The sequence below is a fragment of the Eschrichtius robustus genome, chromosome 19, assembly GCF_028021215.1.
Source record: "Eschrichtius robustus isolate mEscRob2 chromosome 19, mEscRob2.pri, whole genome shotgun sequence".
NCBI lineage: Eukaryota > Metazoa > Chordata > Mammalia > Artiodactyla > Eschrichtiidae > Eschrichtius > Eschrichtius robustus.
This window is the reverse complement of record NC_090842.1, coordinates 34539444-34558478: the sequence shown is the minus strand read 5'-3', so window position 1 is coordinate 34558478 and position 19035 is coordinate 34539444. Positions and strand designations below refer to the sequence as shown.

Here is a 19035-nt window from a genome sequence, read left to right as displayed (position 1 = left end):
TAGTCTTGATTTAAGGATTTGTCATGTAAAACTGTAATGCCTTGTCTCCAAATTAATGTGCTAATTAGAAACCTAAAAGCCTAGTGATAAACAGGAATTTTAGAATCTTCTCCACTTTTTACCAAGTTCAGAAATCTCTTATAAGACCTTTGTTTGCTTCATGGTCATCTAGCTTTTTTATTTATACTTGTAGTGACGGGGACCTTACTACCTTGCAAGGCAACCCCTTTCCATTTCCCGAAGCTATCATCATTGGAAAGCACTCCTGTTCATCTGCAACCTGCCTGTGGTGGAACAGTGCAGAAAATATATATATTACACATCACAAAACTACTTCAAATGAGTATTTCTTTTCATCATTAGATGGAAACTACCCAGGGCAAGGATCATGTGTGACTAGCCTTTTTCCTTGTAATGTCCTGAACATAGGCACTCGGTAGTGTTTAGAGGATGAATTCTTACTTAGTTTCGTATGACTTGAAGATTAACTGGAAGACAGGCTAAATATTTTTTGCCTGTATTTGAATTAGAAAATGTGTAAGTGGGCCTTTGTAGAATAGATAACAATCAAATTTAGGAGGTTTTTTCCATTGGTTAAAATGGAAGTATTCTACAGTGATGTGCTTTCGAACCACAAATAAACTCTGATACATAGCGAATGATCCAGTTAGATAAGAAGTCCATTTATTTTGTTGTTTATTTGTGGTCCTCATCCCTGCCAAAAGTGCAGAAGAGTAAAGCAAGCTGTAAACTCTGTAATGACTAGTCATTTTAGCTGTTGTCTTTAAGAAGCCAAAGGGGATGACCTTAGAGAATATATTAAAACCTGGGAAGCTTAAAAAAAAATCAGAAGATCTTAGGGTACCTAGAAGCATACCAAGGAAGACTTGATTCCACCTGCAGAACTCCCTGGAGTTTTAAAATCCAGTTTTTCTGTGGTATTGCACAGTGAACAGGCAGAACGCTGCTATAAATCATTCCTTACCAAATGGCCCAGGGTTTGAAACTAAGGGGCTGAAAAGGCTCCCTGTTGCCAACCCCTTGGTTGTGCCTGAGGACACCGAGGCCAGAAAGTGCCAGTCGCTTTTCAGAAAGAACATAGCTGCCCTCAGGCAGAGCCCGAGTCTGGAACTCAGGTTTTTTTGACTCTGTCTAAAAATAAAACATCAGAAGAGGCAGAAACTGTTGATTGCTTACTCAGCCACATTTTAAATGTTATAGCCAGTGAAGGTTGGGACTTAGACATTTTTCTTTCCTTTCTTTATAAACCATTTTGGATCTCCTGGTGTTTCTAGCTTCCTGTGAATCCTGTACCCGCTCTGGACCTGAATGGGCTTACCGCTGCGGGCACACCCCGCCTTCCAGATTCTGTTACTTCGAGGCTGCACTGCCTACCACTGCCCCCCAGCATGCTCCCCTCTGGCACTTGGCACCCATTGCTATTTAACGAGTGCCCTTCTCCTGGCTTCCTGGTCCATCACAGCTGTGCTAGACTGAGACACCACGAATACAACCTCACGCCGGCTTACCTCCAGCTACCTGGAGCCGGGCCTCCCACCTTGTCTGCGTCCAACACAAGTTTAGCAGATTTCCTCCCATTTTATATTCCGTTTTCCCTCCTAAAGGTAGCTCTTCACAGTTGCACCAGCTTGTTAAGGAATGCTATTTTCGTTTTCTTCTATTCTGCAGTAGTAATTGACTACACCCAGCCCCTTAGCCAGCCTAGTTTTTCCTTTCATCTTGTTCATTGATGCCCCCAGCCCCTCAGGCCTCAGCCCTTGCAGGTGTCCTCACTCCTGTCTTTCCATTGCTGGTCGTGCCCTGCGGCCCAACCGTTGTGTCTGTGTGTGTGGCATTCCTGGAGCCCATTTCTTTCCTTCCACCATCCTCCTAGGCCTTCAGCTAGTTCTTCTACCGTTGCAGTAATTTATGAGCCATTCCTCCGCCTCCAGTCTCGTCTCTTTCCCAATCCATTGTTTGCACCACTGCCAGATGAATCTTCTTAAAATGCTCCATTTTTTAAGTCAGTCTTTCCCTGGTCCCTCTCAGGAACATTGAAATAGTTCCGTTACCACCGGGGAAGGTCTGAACTTCTTAGCTTTTTGTTCAAAGCCTGCTGTCATCAGGTGCTGCTCCTCCCTTTACTCCCCACTCTGCCACAGGCTGTGCCCTTTGCTCGGGGCTCCCTGAGCGTGCCTCGTACCTCTCGGTCTCTGGAAGTCTTCTTAGCTCCTTCATGGAGCCTTGTCTGCCAGCCATTCTTTTCAGGTCTTTGCTGATATTCACTGGCTGACGTATTCATTTGACACTTAATTCACTAAGCAAACGTTATGGAAGACACGCTGTTTTGCTCCTGTGAGGAATGGATTACAGAGGGGTTAGAGGGTCATCCCCACTGCCAGGAAGCTTGTCTTCGTCACCTAGATTCTGTATCTTCTTGTGTTTATATCTACTGGATCAGAAGAGTAAAGGCAGAGGCCAGGCCTTACACTTGAAATTTAAGAAATTTAAAAATCACCAGCATCCAGCAAATATTCTGCCCAGGCAGGTAATACGTGCTGTGAGAGCTGCTAGTACACTTCTATTAAGGCTTCTTGGCATTTGGAATTTCTTGTTTTATTTATTTTGGCATTTTGATTAAATTTTGTACGTTCCCATTTTAGCATGAATTGTAACTTTAAAATTAAGGGGAGAAATCTATGAATGTAATATCATCAGCTGAGTTATCTTATAGACTCAATTAGGTAAGATTATTTAAGCTAGTGATTTCTCATTAGTTTGGCCCTGCTCATATTAACTTTTCTGCTTTTTTTCTTCAGTCTGCATGAAGAAATAAGTGATTTTTATGAATACATGTCTCCAAGACCAGAGGAGGAGAAGATGCGGATGGAGGTGGTGAACAGGATCGAGAGTGTGATTAAGGAGCTCTGGCCCAGTGCTGACGTGAGTACCTGTCTGGGTAGAAGGGTGCTTAGGTGGTAATATCCCTGTGTATGTGCATGTGTAGAGTTGTGATCTAATGAAATTTTAAAAGCAAAGAATTTTCTTCAGCCTTTAGAATTTTGGGCTTCCTAATTATTTGCATTGAATTGGATGACTTACTTAAAACTATTTCTTTGCAGTACTGAATAGCAGCTACTAACTGCGAACTATTTTTAGGAATCATTACTATAAAGAGAAGAAAGACAAATAAAGCCTCCTTGTAGTAGTGGGTTATTTGGATGTGCTGTATCAAAACGCTGTTACTATTTTGTTCCAGCTTGTCAGTATGAACATTACATAATTGTGTATAGCTGAATGAAGATGTCAAGTAGGAATTTCTTATGTCATTTGAAATTCGTTTTCATAGGCTAATGCAGGCGTGTGTTCTACTTTCCTGAAACTGTTGTTTTCTTCTCTTTTTCTAATCACTCCTTGTCTCCCAGTATAGCTCCCACCCAGTGAACAAAACTTTTGCCCAAGATTTCCTCTGCTTATTTGTGGTTCTTATTGTTGACGCTCACTTTTTAGGGCTCCTTTGAGGGTCTGTTGTACAATTTTGTGCATTCGAAGAAGTAACTTATTAGAATCCATTACATTGTACATCGTGTTATATAGCTTTTCTTTAGACTCCGTCATGGGCTGGTAAAGGTGAAGCCAGGGAAGTTTTTCTGGTCCAATTGGCAAAACAAAGAAGCTTCAGATAAGATACTGTAGGTACAGGGAAGAGGGGAGGCCACTAATAATATTTTATTGAGCAGCCACTGTATGCCACGTTGTTTCTCCTATGTGATCTAGATTGGCAGCTTTCAACTGGGGACACGTTTCTCCCCCAGGAGGCATCTGGCAATGCCAGAGACGTTTTTTATTATCGTGACTGGTGAGGTGCTCCTGGCTGGCATATAATGAGTAGAGGCCAGGGAGGTTGCTAAACGTCACACGATGCACAGGGCAACTCCTCAACACGAAGAATTATCTGCCCCGGATGCCAGTAGTGCTGAAGTTGGGAAACCCTGATCTAAATCAGTCCTCCTCCTTCCGAGGTGGGGGATTTTATCCACAATTTTTTTTGCAGATGAAGGAGCACGAGGCTGTGATGAGGTTCCTGGGTCCATCTCGCCTCAAAAGTTGAACTTTTTTCATTGTTCATCCTTTATTGCAATTACTTGCAGACACATATTTGCCTGAGTCTTCCGCTGTTCTCTGTGGTTTGAGATAGGATGTGTCCTGATTTTATGCCACGGCATGGTGTTATAATGACAGTGCCTGGCATTCTCTGTGGAGATGGCCTACTGGCTGGCACTTGTCCTGGAACTGAAGTAGTCTGACCCTAATTCAGTAATCTATGAGAAGATTCCTTTTGAGAGAACAAAAGTTAAGGATTTGTGATTATATCTCTAGATTATCAGGGAACATTAGTGACCTGAACATTACTTTCGAAAGTTTTCTATTTAAGTCTACGTATTTGATATTTGAACCTAATAAGTTTAAGCTGTATTCCGAATGTCTGCCTACAAGCCGCGGGATGCCGCTTCATGAAAGCATGGTGTTAGAAAAAAAATGCTCTTGTAGTACTAAAAATTACCAGTAGAGGGTGGCAAGACCCTGCATTTCTCCATAGCTTGGTGGCTTTTCATCTGATATTTTAATATAACAATTTTTTTCTATTTTAGGTCCAGATATTTGGAAGTTTTAAAACTGGCCTGTATTTACCTACGAGGTTAGTACATTTATGGCACTTTTAAGGGATTGTACATTTTTTTAGAGTGTATGCGCTTTGACTGTTGAATGTGTAAGAGTTGAAACAAAAACAGATTTATGAAACAAAAATTCACTTACCTGTATTTTATTTGAATTATCTTGAGGTAGAATATCACTGCAGAGAACTGTTCAACCCCGTAACTTACCCACTATCACAGATGTTAATGTAATATTACGGTAAAACACCTGATTATGCTCTAGAACTTTGTATTCTCTGGAGTGCCAGGTCTCTCATTTTTTGTTAAGAACTCATACTATTAGCTCCTGTTCCAGTGTTCTGATTCAGAAAATCAGGGTACAAACTCTTCTCTGAGGGAAGTCTTGGTCTTTTCAGGCCTCCTGTTTGTTTCGGTCTTCTCAAATGAGGGCTGTCTTGGCCCATAGCTGGGGGTGGGGGCATGTGTGTTGGGGGTGATTTTGGGGGTTAGTAAGACTTCCTTGAGGAGTGAGTACCTGCTCTCTAAGAATTGAAATGTTGTGGTCTTTACGAAGCAAAAACATTTCATAATGTTTTTGTCATTATTGTGGTAAGAGTGCTCAACCTGAGATTTACCCTTTTAACACATGTTCAAGTGCACTATAGGCGTCCATCGTGTTTTTCATTAGAGTTTGATTCAGTCTACTTTACCCAAACTTAAAATGTGTTAAAGTGGATGGATCCTAGCAATTTCCATTCTTCCCATTGCTGTCTTAGGCCTACAAAAGCCATAAAATATTCAACTTTGAGTCCGTTAATATTTTTCCTTATTTAGGTTCTGAGCCTCAGCAAAACCTGAGTCACTCTTTCTAATAATTTAATTAAATTTTATGAACAGTACTACATTTACCTAGCTCAGATTTGAAAAGAGCACACACGTAATTAAAATCAAAAGTCTGGATCCCACGTCTCTCCCCCAGTTTCTCTCCTTGGAGGAAGTGCTATTACCAGTTCTTTGCATATCCTTCCAGAGATATTCTATGCATATAAAAGGAAATGTGTGTTTCTTCCTTTTGTACACAAATGGTAGCATACTAGATACACTGCCTGCATCTTGCTTTTTATACTTAATAATGTAAGTCACAATCAGTTAACCTCATTCACTTGGAAGGTCTTAAGTTTTTTAGTACCAGAAGCCTTTATGAACAGGAAACGTTAACTGGTGTTTTTGAGGTGTTACTTCTTTTAAAATCACCCCGGGAAATGACCAGGAGAAGGTTGTTAAAATCACCAGTTTCCACTTCTTCTCTAAGAACAGTCCTCACCAACACATTTAGTCTTCACTGGGCAGGGTGAGAAATAGAGTTCCATTGTACTGACCTGCTATCTGTAGCTTGAATGAGTTAAAGTAAGTACAGTTTCTCACTTCTTGAAACAACTCTTGTGTGTGCTCTGTGTTCAGTGACATCGATCTTGTGGTGTTTGGGAAGTGGGAGAACCTACCCCTCTGGACCCTGGAAGAAGCTCTTCGGAAGCATAAGGTTGCAGATGAGGATTCGGTGAAAGTTCTAGACAAAGCAACTGTAAGTTCTTCAGCATTTCGTCTTAAACTCTCTAGTTACTTATGCATGAAACTTGTAAAATTAAGACTTAATTTTGGTGAGCACCGTTGGACTGTGAGTGAATTATTCCTTCCTTTTGTTAATGATCACGGTGCTTGTACATAAAAAGTTGTGTTTGTGAAACAAATGAATTATTCTGGCTGTACGTTTCTTTAAAAAATATTATTCAATTTATCATACATAATACTGTAGAGATTTTTTAATATAAAAAAACGTTAAGTAAAAATGTGGATATCTGATAAAGTTTATAGTTGCACAGCTGTTGCTTTTCTATCACATTTTGTATCCTTGAAGAATTGTATTAATTGAAATTTTGTAAATCAAGTCATATTTTAACTAACGGAATGGACATTAAAGAATTTTCACAGAAGCTCATTAGAAATAAATATGTCTATTTTAGAAGTTTGGATTTTTGCATATTAGGTTTTATTAGAGCAAAACAACATGTATTGTTTTTTATTAAAAGCTGTTAATTTGGAAATCCAGTTCTGTACACAAAGTTTGCTGGCCTGAGTTTTCTAATGCATGGTAGAAATAGAGCTTTTTTTTTTTTTTTTTAAGAATTCCTGATATCGCATATAAATCATCCTATCATTTTTCATTTGAGAATAATTCTTACATTTTAAGTTCTCTTGTTAGGTTGTTTTTTGGGCTGTTTGCAAAACTGACCAAAAAGGCCAGCAACTTACTGTGTGTGACTTAAGAATCTAGCAATTTTCTTATTGGAAACAGTTTGGTGCTGTGGGCTGACATTCATAATTCTTGATTTTCTTGAGTTGGAAACTGTTCTCCAAAGTATATTAATGTTGAGAAAGTTTTTGTTACCCGATTTCAAAACTCTCAGTTAGTAGAAATTACAAAATATATTGCATGAGGTTAAATGCTAAATATGTAATGTAAAATATCTAGAAGGCCAAGTCAACTATGGTACGGAGCGTTCAGAATACTCAGTGTTTTTATGTCCTCGTGAGGAGGTCAAGACCTCAAGTCTGATAACCTTCCATCCCCTGATTTTGTCATTTAATTTGGTTAAAGTATTTAAATTTTACCTGTCTTCTCTTTCTAGGTACCTATTATTAAATTAACAGATTCTTTTACTGAAGTGAAAGTTGATATCAGCTTTAATGTACAGAATGGTGTGAGAGCAGCTGACCTCATCAAAGATTTTACCAAGGTCAGAGAATTTATAGTGTTTATTCAGTGAAAATATTAGAAATGGAGTTGTGTTTTGAGATTCTGTTGTGGTGGTGTTCTGATATACTTGGCTAAACTATTTTTATATGTGTATCGCTGACAATTGCTTCTTTTCTGTGCAGTGAGTGGTTTTACTTTCCTTGAATCTGCTTGTAATAATCAGTAATTTATAATGTGACCTCAAGTAAGAATTAAGGGTTGAGGAAGCTTTTGAAGAACTTCTCTCCAAGAGTTCAGATTAAGACCCTCTCTAGGGAGCCTTTTCTAGATTTTAATCCCCAAGTCACCTGTAAGATAGGTCCTGCAGGTGTCCTTATCTTATCTTGAAGTGGTTTAAGTCTGTTTCTGCTTATTCTGTTTTCTTCCCAGATAGGGCAGAATTTGTATACATCATCTTCAGAACATTTCACATGCTTAAACCCATCAGCTTTTCTCTCCCAAAACTAAAAACTGTGAACTGCTTTGGCTTATGTAGAATATCATTTCTCTCCATTCACAATGTTGTTTTTTTTTTTAAATAAATGTATTTATTTTATTCATTTATTTAATTTTTGGCTGCATTGGGTCTTCGCTGCTGCATGCGGTTTTTTCTAGCTGCGGCGAGCGGGGGCTACTCTTCGTTGCAGTACGCGGGCTTCTCACTGCAGTGGCTTCTCTTGTTGAGGAGCACAGGCCCTAGAGCACGCGGGCTTCAGTAGTTGTGTTGCATGGGCTCAGTAGTTGCAGCACGCGGGCTCTAGAGTGCAGGCTCAGTAGTTGTGGCGCACGGGCTTAGTTGCTCTGCGGCATGTGGGATCTTCCCGGACCAGGGCTCGAACCCGTGTCCCCCGCATTGGCAGGCAGATTCTTAACCACTGCGCCACCAGGGAAGCCCCCACGATGTTTTGTTTTTTTAGCAGCTCTTCAGGTTCACCTTTTTCTTTTTATGTCAGAAAAAATTTTAACTCTCCTGTGGTAAACATTATATTCTTGTATAAATGAGCAGAGTATAGAAAAGCAGAAAAAGGAAAGAAATATTATCTGTAATCCCACTCTTTTGGAGGTATTGGGTGTGTATAAAGTTTCTTTTTACCAGAAAGAAACTTTTTTAAAAATTGAGAATAATACGTATGATAAAAAATCTTACCAGTATAAAAGGGTAGTAAAAAGTGAGTCACCCTTATACCTTATATGCTTAGATCAGCTTCATAGGATGTGCCTTCATCAGCTTTTTTTCTTTGCTTGTTTATCCTCTTCTTGAAATTTTTAACAAAAGGAATATAGCACACTATGTACAAGATGTCTAATACTTTTTTTTTAACTTAATATTTTGGTGGGTTTTTCTGTATCAGCACAGTCAGGGTTCCTTCATTCTTTTCACTGACTACATGGTTGTCCCGTGTCAGGATTATTGTGCTTTGTGTAGCACTTCCCTGGTGTTGCTTCCAGTGGTTTTTTTCTGTTACAAAAAGTGCTTGGTGAACATCCTTCCATGCCTACATCTTTCTTTACACTAATAAATTGTAGGAAGATTCCCAGAAGTGGAACTTCTGGGTCAGAGGATATATGCAGAAAAAATTCTGTTGGAAATTTGCCTAGTTGTTCTTTAAAGAGACTATATTTCTGAGTTCAACTGTAGTGTTTAAAAATGATTATTTCTCCATATTTTTGTTGTTTCTCATACTTGCTTACTTTGCCATGATTTGCAAAAGTATCAACGTTTTTCTTTCTTATGGAAGCAGTTTGTTTTCAGTGTAAGTGTCAAGAAAAGAGTGGAAATCACTAGTAATTCTACCACCCCTAGGTAATGGCTGTTGACTTCTTTCTCGACGTTTGTGCCTGCTTTGTTCCCCTCAGCGTCCCTAGCCTAGGGCCTGGCTTGTGGAGAGTGCTTAACGAGTGTGTGCCTGAGTGAAAGACAGACTCACACTGTCCATATTTGCCAGCATGGATGCTCTCGCCCTTCTTTGTAAAGCACGGAAGGTGGGTCTGTGTGTTCACCTGCCCACATGGAGAGCAGCAGGCAGGATGGCTCCTGCTCCCGGGCCCTGCAGAATCATCTGAAGGACCCTGGTCTGCCTGTGGAGTGCCACCTGCAAGAAGTGATCCTTTAAAATCCCACTGACTTAGTGCTTTAAGAGATGGGAATTCCCTGGTGGTCCAGTGGTTAGGACTCTGCGCTTTCACTACATGGGGCCTGGATTCGATCCCTGGTCGGGGAACTAAGATCCTGCAAGCTGGGAGGTGTGGCCAAAAAAAAAAAAAAAAGAATTGAGACGTTGTCCTGTACTGTTTCTGTTACCTATTTACCGAATTGAATATTATTCGGTAATGGTCATAAATGAGTGTCACAAAATAGGTATTGCTAGCGTTTCTGTCCTGTAGTGAGTGCTTGGGTGCTGTCATTTACGTCTACATGTTTTAGATCTTAGATGTGAGGAGACAATCCTTAATTACTTATAGCTTACTTTTTTATAGCTTGTTTTTAAAATAGAAAATTAAGTATATTACATATGTCCACCAAAGTTTGTAATGTAAGGACCAGTTTATACTTAGAGACCATATATGCTGTTAATGCTTAGAGCTATTATTGATGTAGGAATTCATTGAAAATACAATTTTCTTTTCCAGAAATATCCTGTATTACCATACTTGGTATTAGTATTGAAACAGTTCTTATTACAGAGGGACCTTAATGAAGTATTTACAGGTGGAATTGGTTCTTATAGTCTCTTTTTAATGGCAGTAAGTTTCCTTCAGGTAAGTTGTACCATACTAGTGTACACTAAACATTTTTTAAAATAAATCAGTTGGGAATCATTTTGGAAAAAATTTAAATCAAGCTCTAATTAGAGTGCTTCCCTTGATTACTTATGACTTTTCCCTTTGAACTAGGTACCTTTTTATAATTTAGCAAATAAGTACTTTAAAATCCCTAGGGAAGAATATTTTTTTAAAATTTTTAATCCCATGTGCTCTAGTATTTTTGAGACTTTTCACTGCAAATTTTAGCATGCAGAAGCATGGTGTGGTTTCCATAGGTGTAAATAGTAATACAAATGCCAAAATTAAGAATGTCTTCTAAGCAACTACTCTTGTAAGTTTAGCTGGAATTGAGGTTTGCTGTCTGGTTAAGATGAGTTAGAAGTCTTAATCTCGTCAGTGAGCGTATGTATGTGGCGCAGTGTTGCCAACTGCGTGACTCTGCTGGTGAGTCAGAATGACTTCCCTGATGTTGGGCCAAGCCCGCGCTCTCAGCATCCTGGGGCAGCTGTAAAATTCAGCCTTATAAATTGTCCCCCACCAGGTCCCCCGACACCCATGGGGCTTTAATTTAGGTTGTCTATAACAGAAGTACTATTACGATTAGCCTGCTCTAACTCCATGACCTATTTATTGGCTGCTATGCTAAACCAAAATTATAATAATACTGTTTATAGAAGTTAGAATGTCATTTATTATCCTCACCTTGAATTTAGAGAAAGTCCAATATAATTTTTTTTCTTCTCATTTTAGTTACATCCCAGGGAAGATGCTTGCATCCCCAATACAAACTATGGTGTTCTCTTAATAGAATTTTTTGAATTATATGGACGACACTTCAATTATTTAAAGACTGGCATCCGGATAAAGGATGGTGGTTCCTATGTGGCCAAAGATGAAGTACAGAAAAATATGCTAGATGGCTACAGGCCATCCATGCTTTATATTGAAGATCCTTTACAACCAGGTATTGAACTTAGGTAAATCTATGGACATGCAAAGAAAAAGGCCTTGGGAATTCCCTGGCAGTCCAGTGGTTAGGACTCCGCGCTTTCACTGCTGAGGGCCTGGGTTCAATCCCTGGTCGGGGGAACTGAGATCCCGCAAGCCTCGCGGTGCGGCCAAAAAAAGAAAAAGAAAGAAAAGGGCGTTGTCAGTCATCATATTGTACTTTAAACTCTCTTCAGATGAAAAATTAAGGATTAACTTGTAATTGTAGTCATTTTTTTCCTCAAAATATTTTATAAGCAAACACATGAACATAAACACACACACACAGCAGAAAAACACATTGCAGACTTCCAAATGAGTTGAGTTGGGAGTAGAATCCATTCGACTCTTAAAGGCAAAGGAGAATGGGTATTAACTATTTGGGTGGGTTTGCGCATCTCCAGTTGGTGCCATTTTTCTTCTTTCTCGAGTCCTCACTGCTCCTGATTCTAACCAGTTGTCAGCTGGCGCTTTAAGTGAGGATTTTGAGGTCCTTAGAGGGAGTGAGCACGCTCATATGTCTCAGAATTCCTGAGAAAAAGGGTACCAAGAGATAGTTTAGTTTCCCTTTGGACCCCTTCTTACCTCTTTAATTTTGCATAGTCTCCCTGTGCTTTTTCCAGCTTTATGTTGGCTTAAAAGTGAGCAGAAAATGAATTCCTCCTGTGCTTTCATGACGCTGTGTTTGCTTGCTTGTATCCTAGTTTTTCTGGGCAATATTTTTTCCTGATATAATTGTAAAATGTTTAGATTCCGTGTTATCGGACTTCAATGGAAATGCTTTTAGTCATTTGCTTTAATGTATTGGCCTTGAAAATGAGTAAGGAAAGAGAGTTGAGAGAGTAGTTGCCTAGGAGCCCTTTTCTGGCTTGATGAGCCATCTTATAAGCATTAATAGTTCTGTGTGGTGACTTCCCTGGCGGTCCAGTGGTTAAGACTCCGCGCTTCCAATGTAGGGGACTCAGGTTCGATCCCTGGTCGGGGAACTAGGATTCCATATGCCGCACAGTGCGGCCAAAAAAAAAAAAAAAAAAAAAAAGAAAGTTCTGTGTTTATTCATTGAGGAAATGTTCACTGGGAGCCTACCCTACACAAAGGACACAAAGGCTTTTTCAGCAAGATGGTCCTTGCTTTTTAGGAGCTTATAATTTAGTGCAGGAGATGTCTGTATACCTACCAAGCAAAAAATAAGTATTTATAATTTAGCTTGGTTTCCCTCTTAGGGAAAAACAGGCAGTTACTTCTTTTATTTGCATGACTGTGTATGGGATAGTCCTGTTGGGCCAGAAGACATTTAGGCAATTTATATGCCGTAAGAACATATTTATGCGTGATGCACACGTTTATAGAGTCTGGGGAGCTGTGGGACCGCCTGACAGCTCAGATTCTGAGTGCAGCTCTAGCAGGATGGTGAGTGCCCTTGCTCTCCCAGAAGAGGGCTCACAAACATCTAGTTCATATTAAGCCACGGTAGGTTTTAATATCTTATGTATATATTTCTTTTAAAGGTAATGATGTTGGAAGGAGCTCATATGGGGCCATGCAAGTGAAACAGGCCTTTGATTATGCCTACGTTGTTCTGAGTCACGCTGTGTCGCCAATAGCAAAGTACTATCCCAACAACGAAACAGAGAGGTAAAAGTTTAACTAAAATCAGCCCATTGGGTCAAACTTGGTTGTGGCTTCTTATCTTCAAATTAATGTACCTCCCCTCTTTTTTTTTTAAACACTTGCAGCATATTAGGTAGAATAATTAGAGTAACAGATGAAGTTGCCACATATAGAGACTGGATATCAAAGCAGTGGGGCTTGCAGAATAGGCCTGAGCCTTCATGCAATGGTAAGAGTTTTTCATCGATTGAGTATTAGAGGCTTTTCTGTGTTGTGTGTGCTTAATGGGAAGAAACGTTTTCCAATCTTTTGCCACTCTTTCAGGAAATGGTGTTACCTTGATAGTAGATACTCAGCAGTTAGATAAATGTAATAATAATCTATCTGAAGAAAATGAAGCCCTTGGAAAATGTAGAAGTAAAACTTCGGAATCTGTTAGTAAACACTCTTCAAACTCTTCATCAGGTCCAGTGTCTTCCTCTTCTGCTACACAGTCCAGCTCTAGTGACGTCGTAAGTATGAAGACCTCGTTTTCTAAACCTAGACCCTTAGGAGTTCTGCTGGGGGTAACTCTATCTAGAGAGCCAAGGCCAGCTCATTTTCTTATTTGTCCCTGGGAAATTTTAATAACTTTATGATTGTACTTTTTCTCTCAACATGGTGTTCAAATTTTCAAGCATACAGCCAAAAGTGAAAGGATTTTAGTGAACGTCTATATACACCACCACTAGATTCTACCATTAACATTTTACTGGCTTATCACAGAGCTGTCCCTTCATTCACCAGTTCGTCTTATTCTTTGATACATTTCAAAGTATTGCAGACATTAGCACACTTCCCACCAAGTACTGTTGTGTGCTCATCATTAACCACAGTTCAGTGTTTGTCCGGTTTTTTCTTTTGATATAAAATTAACGTACAAGGAAATCTTAATTATACATTTACTAAATTTTAACAAATGCATACACATGTGTAACCCCAAATCCTAACAAGATACAGACTATTACCATCACCCCAAAGAGTTCCCTCATGATGTTTTCAAGTAAATTCCCAATCTTACCCTCAGAGGTAACCACCGTTACGATTTTCTAATACCATAGATTAGTTTTGTCTGTTTCAAAATTTTATATAAGTGGGATATATACTCTCTTGTTCACCATTAAGAAATGTACAACTTCAGCGTTTTTTTTTTTAGCATATTTATAATATTGTGCAGCTATACCACTATCTAATTCCAGGACATTTCCATCACCCCAAAAACAAACCTATTAGCAGTCCCTAATTTCTTCTCTCCCCCTGTGCCCTGGAAATCCCTAATCTACTTTCTGTCTTATCCTGAGTTTACTTAAAATCAAGATCTATTAATAAAATGGGCTTTATTGGCTTCATTAAGTGTATAACAGAAAATAATCTAAATATGGAAGAGGGGTAGTTTTTTGTTGTCGACGATGACCATTTATCGTAATGGAGTCATAAATGCTCACATGCAGGATCTACCGGTGTGCAGTTCTGGTTCCTAGAGCAGAGCTGTGGAGGACAGAATGCTGAGCTAGATGTCACAGACACAGAGGGGCGAAAGCAGACACGGCCTCGAGAAGGGAGCCTTAGGGACTGAGAGTATGTGTCTCTGAAATGCTGGGCAGAGTGTGAGGGCGAAGGGTAGAGCTGAGGAAAGAGTAGCAGTCATGGCCCGAGCAGCCCAGAAACAGGTGGGCTCAGACCAGTGTGTCTGGGAAGTCTGATCCACTCGGTGTGTTTGGTTGGAGGGAGCACTGATCTGTCATCGCAGACTCTGAGAGATTGAGCTTTGTAAAGTGACTGTTTTGTATTTGGTTGAAGACATTGAATCAGGGACTGGGACCTAGGTCCTCACTCTTTACCGTGCTCGTTCCACTATACCATGGTTCATTTTCTGTAAATAAAAATGCAAATAAACTTGGACCTCTGTGAGCTCCGTCAAGGCCGATTAACAAGGTCAGGCGTGGGCAGTGGATTTAACAATGAACAGAAACCCTCTGATAGAATAAGCCACTTTAAATGTTTGGAAGAAAACTTAAGCAGTTAATTTTATAAATTCCTCAGTGTGCTTCCTTTAACTCCCAAATATTTATTAGACTTAGTCCAGAGAGTGCTTAGCTGAAGTTGTTTTCCTTTCTTAATATTGAATGTCTAAATTATTACTGTGTCACATTATAATTCATGTGACTTGTGTTAGGATTCCGATGCGACACCGTGCAAAACCCCGAAACAGCTGCTCTGCCGCCCGTCCACTGGGAACCGGGTAGGGTCGCAGGATGTGTCCTTGGAGTCCTCTCAGGCAGGCGGGAAAATGCAGAGCACCCAGACCACTAACATATCCAACAGCACCAACAAATCCCAGGTGTGTGGAATTTGTGTTTTTGATTGTTTAGTATTCAGTATAGAATATTTAGAGTTTTGTACATGCATATACATACATACATATGTATTCATACACATTATGTGTTTAAAGAAAGCTTCTAGGTCAAAAAACAAACATATTTTGTTCTAAGAGGTGCCAAAGCATGACAGTGCTTCTAGTAACAGGATGTCCTGAGGATCTTTGTGAGACACCATTGTCACATAAACCTTTGTGGGAATCTAGCACCTGGTCCTTATAAGATGTCCCGGCCAACCCACCTTATTACAGATTCAGCATAAAAAAAAATTGCTTCAAGTTATAAAAAGTTTCAGCTGTACTTGAAGTAAACTCACGTGAAGTTTTTGCATGACCTCATTGCAGTGTTGTGCACATCTGGGAATAACATATCCTTTTTTATCTTAAAATTCAATACCTAGTTGCCTGTGTTGAAATGATCAGACAGCAGTCAGCCATGGTCCGCTGATTAGCTTTAGCTTTGACTTAAAAAGGCCACAGAGACACTCTATTGTAAGTTTTTCAGTTGCCTGAAATTTTATTCATCATGAGTAATGAATCAAAATGAGGAGAAGAAGTCATTTCGTACTAGACTCTGGCCTAAGGCCATCACACCCTCTCCCAGTACATCAGGGACCCTGGGGAAGGCCCCTTGGCAGTACAGATTGACTGTTATGTCAGTCACCTCATGTGTGACTTGACTCGCAGAATCCACTTTACCTATAGTCATGTGCACCAAACACAGACTCGTTTAGAAATGGCAGTTAAAGTGACACGTGATAGCAGGAAAGGAGTGGCCAGCTGTGGTGACCCCTGACCTGGCAACACACCTGCATGTCTGACAGCTTCTTCCAGTAATGCCATTTGTTATGTGGTGTACTGGTTGATAGGTTCCTTAAGAAAAGCCTTACATTCCATATACTCTGTTAAGAAGACAGGGCTTCTTCTTGACAGAAGAAGTGGTCTATGTTTTTTGATATTTAAAAGTTTTAGAGCCCGAGAGAGTTAACCCCTGTAGCATCGTTTTCTGCCTGCTAGATAAGTCAGCATATTCCTAGTTATGAAAGCTCCCCGAGGCAGGTCTTAGCAAGCGCTCTGTTGAATCTGCAATACTGATGTCTTTTTGACCGCTTTCCTTCTCTGCAGCATGGATCAACAAGGCTCTTTCGTTCTTCCAGCAAAGGCTTCCAAGGTACAACCCAAACAAGCCATGGTTCCTTGATGACAAACAAACAACATCAAGGCAAAGCAAATAATCAGTATTACCATGGCAAAAAGAGGAAACACAAGAGGGACGCCCCCCTCTCAGACCTTTGTAGATAGTCGGCGTTGTACGATGGACTGTCTTCTGTGTGCAATGATCTCATGCTCAGGACAGTTGGATAGGGACTCCTGGGAAACATTCGGGAGCCTTACACTGTTCAGACGTTGATTTAGCAACTGCGTTTTTTCCCGGCTCGCCACGGAATGGATCATGAAGACTGACAACTGCAAAAACAAAAAGCAAGCAAAAAAGGGGAAAAAAAAGGCTGCTCATTTGATAAGTCATATGCTATAACAGGGTCATTTTAAGATTTAAAGCTTGAATGTAAAATAAATCTATTTCTCATTGGCTTTATGCAGAGTTATAGGGAATAGTGTTCGGTGGGTAGGGTGATAGAAACAAGAAACAATTTCAGAGGATGGGGTGGGGAAGGAAAACACAGGTATCTTATCGGAAGTCCAGATTTCAAAGGGGAAAGTGATCTGTGCATGTTTTTTTTTTTTTTAATATTTTTGCATATATTTACCATTTTATTGTGTGTATATATAGATGACCATATAGGAAATTGATATTTGTAATAGTGGATTTGTTAATACTTTTTACATAACATTACTGTTTAAATTGTAAACAGATTTTTCTCAGGATTAGTTTGAAAAATAATCTGAATTGTCATCTTAACATCCATCTATAGGGAAGTGATTAGTTCTATTACTCAATTTGTTTCCTCAACATTGAAATGACTTAATAGAACCCTTGTGACCTGCTGCAAAAATTTTCCTCTCTAAAGAAAAGGTTATGGTGGCAAATGACGTTTACTTTATTTTGTAAAAAAAAAAAAAAAAAAAAAAAAAAAATGTACTATGTACTTTTGTGTAAACACTGAAAAATCTCTAGTCATCTCTAAGAATTAACTTGCAACTGTTTTCTATAGTGCTGTCGTCTTGGGCAATGGGCAATTACATGACTTTGTGTTTGTTTCCTTTGCAGTCTTTTTTTTTTTTTTTTTTTTTTTTCTTCCTAATAGGAAAAAAAAAAAAAAGGCCACCCACGTCTGGTCCCGTTCCTGTTGCAGTGAAACCTCGAGTTCCACAGACGTTGCATGCTGGCTCCTCTAACCCTGTGTGCTGCGTGTGCTTGTTTTTCTCATCTCTTATTCTTTTTTAAATTCATGCTAAACTACTGTGGGAGAGAATAACTGTAAACAGCTTTAATTAAATCATACTTATAAAAAACTATTTTCTTATACTCCACTTTATGCTTTTGGTATTGTTGATCTTTAAAAATTAAATGGTCTTTGATAATGGATCTATTTTGTATTGCCTTATTAAGACCAAATAACTTCTTGTCATCCCATTCTTTATCCTCTCCTTTCATGGAATTGTTATCTTTAATTAAAACTTTTTTAAACATTGGCTTGTTTCAATCATACTGTAAATTTTGGTTGTGGTCAGTTTTGAGTGCAAATGAGATGTATAATTCTGTTATTCATCACATGTTGAGTTTGAAACTCGGTTGGGAATATTTAATAGAATGTAAGTGATGTTTCTGAAAATGCTTTCTTTCAAGGTGAACACTCATGTTTAGCATCAGTATGTCCGGCTCTGTTAATTACAGCCATTTCTGAGATGAGATTCTTTTATAAATATATACATATAAAGTACTATTGGCTTTTAGGAATTTCTTTTATATACATTTATGAAATACTGAAGACCAATCAGACCATTAATGGACACTTAGTGCAACTTTTTATAAAGAAAATAATGCTAAAATAAGACCAAAACTGATGTCATCACTGAAATTAACAGTTTTCAATAAGTTCGTATTTTAATTCACAGCAAAAAAATGTGTTCCAGAACTGGAAGTTCGTAATACTTGTGTAAACCGTGGAAGATTTTAAACGTGATGTTATTTTGACAATGTTTTAAATTTTAGAGTCACATTTTATTCTGATCAGAGTTTTTATCAAGATGTTGAGCTTCTGTTTTTTTGAAACTAGTTTGTCATAACATATTGTGCATAATCACAGTATTTATTTTCTAGGACTATTGTGAATGTGTAGACTTATGTTTACTGCTAAGGGAACAATTATTTATAAAATAATATTAAATCCAGTATTAGCTGCCTATTTCAGACACTTAATACTTGCAGAGATCCATGTTACATTTACCACACTGAAGTTTTTTTTTAAAGAATCACCCTCATTGTTGAAAGTAAATGTACTCTTAGGGTGCAGATATTAGTGTTTCAATAAGCATGTGATTATATTAAGGTGGTGGTAGCGGGAAGATAATCTTGATTCCATTGGGAATCTTAGGTTTTCGTAAATTTATTGGGAAAATAGTTTTTCCTGTACTGCTGACGTTTCTTTTTGGTAAACAGTATCTTTCTAAAAGAAAAGCATGAAGGAGAAATTGAGGTGTGTACATTTCCTCAAATGACCAGCATTGTATTCGTGAATACTGTGTATCTTGCAATGAACGGTGTGGAAGCTGTTCATTTTTCAACCTGAAGTAAAATACTTTCAAGAACTTTTAGTTTGCCTGCTCATTTGTTTTGTACA

The 19035-nt window shown here is 38.9% G+C and overlaps 1 protein-coding gene across 4 annotated transcripts in view; it reads left to right on the top strand.

Moving 5' to 3' along the window:
* The window catches only part of TENT4B (terminal nucleotidyltransferase 4B), a 62541-nt gene extending 43538 nt beyond the window's left edge, over window positions 1–19003 (top strand). The window contains exons 2-12 of one of the 4 annotated variants that reach the window (XM_068528787.1): window positions 2820–2943; window positions 4653–4699; window positions 6120–6240; window positions 7346–7453; window positions 10084–10212; window positions 10969–11182; window positions 12714–12840; window positions 12942–13045; window positions 13282–13328; window positions 15032–15196; window positions 16358–19003. In XM_068528787.1, coding sequence (XP_068384888.1) covers window positions 2820–2943; window positions 4653–4699; window positions 6120–6240; window positions 7346–7453; window positions 10084–10212; window positions 10969–11182; window positions 12714–12840; window positions 12942–13045; window positions 13282–13328; window positions 15032–15196; window positions 16358–16534 — 1363 coding nt within the window. In that variant the 3' untranslated portion in view covers window positions 16535–19003. Of the gene's footprint in view, window positions 1–2819; window positions 2944–4652; window positions 4700–6119; window positions 6241–7345; window positions 7454–10083; window positions 10213–10968; window positions 11183–12713; window positions 12841–12941; window positions 13046–13140; window positions 13329–15031; window positions 15197–16357 lie in introns of all 4 variants that reach the window. The other 3 variants (XM_068528786.1, XM_068528789.1, XM_068528788.1) reach the window with 3 other exon arrangements.
* Window positions 19004–19035: the final 32 nt, after the last annotated feature.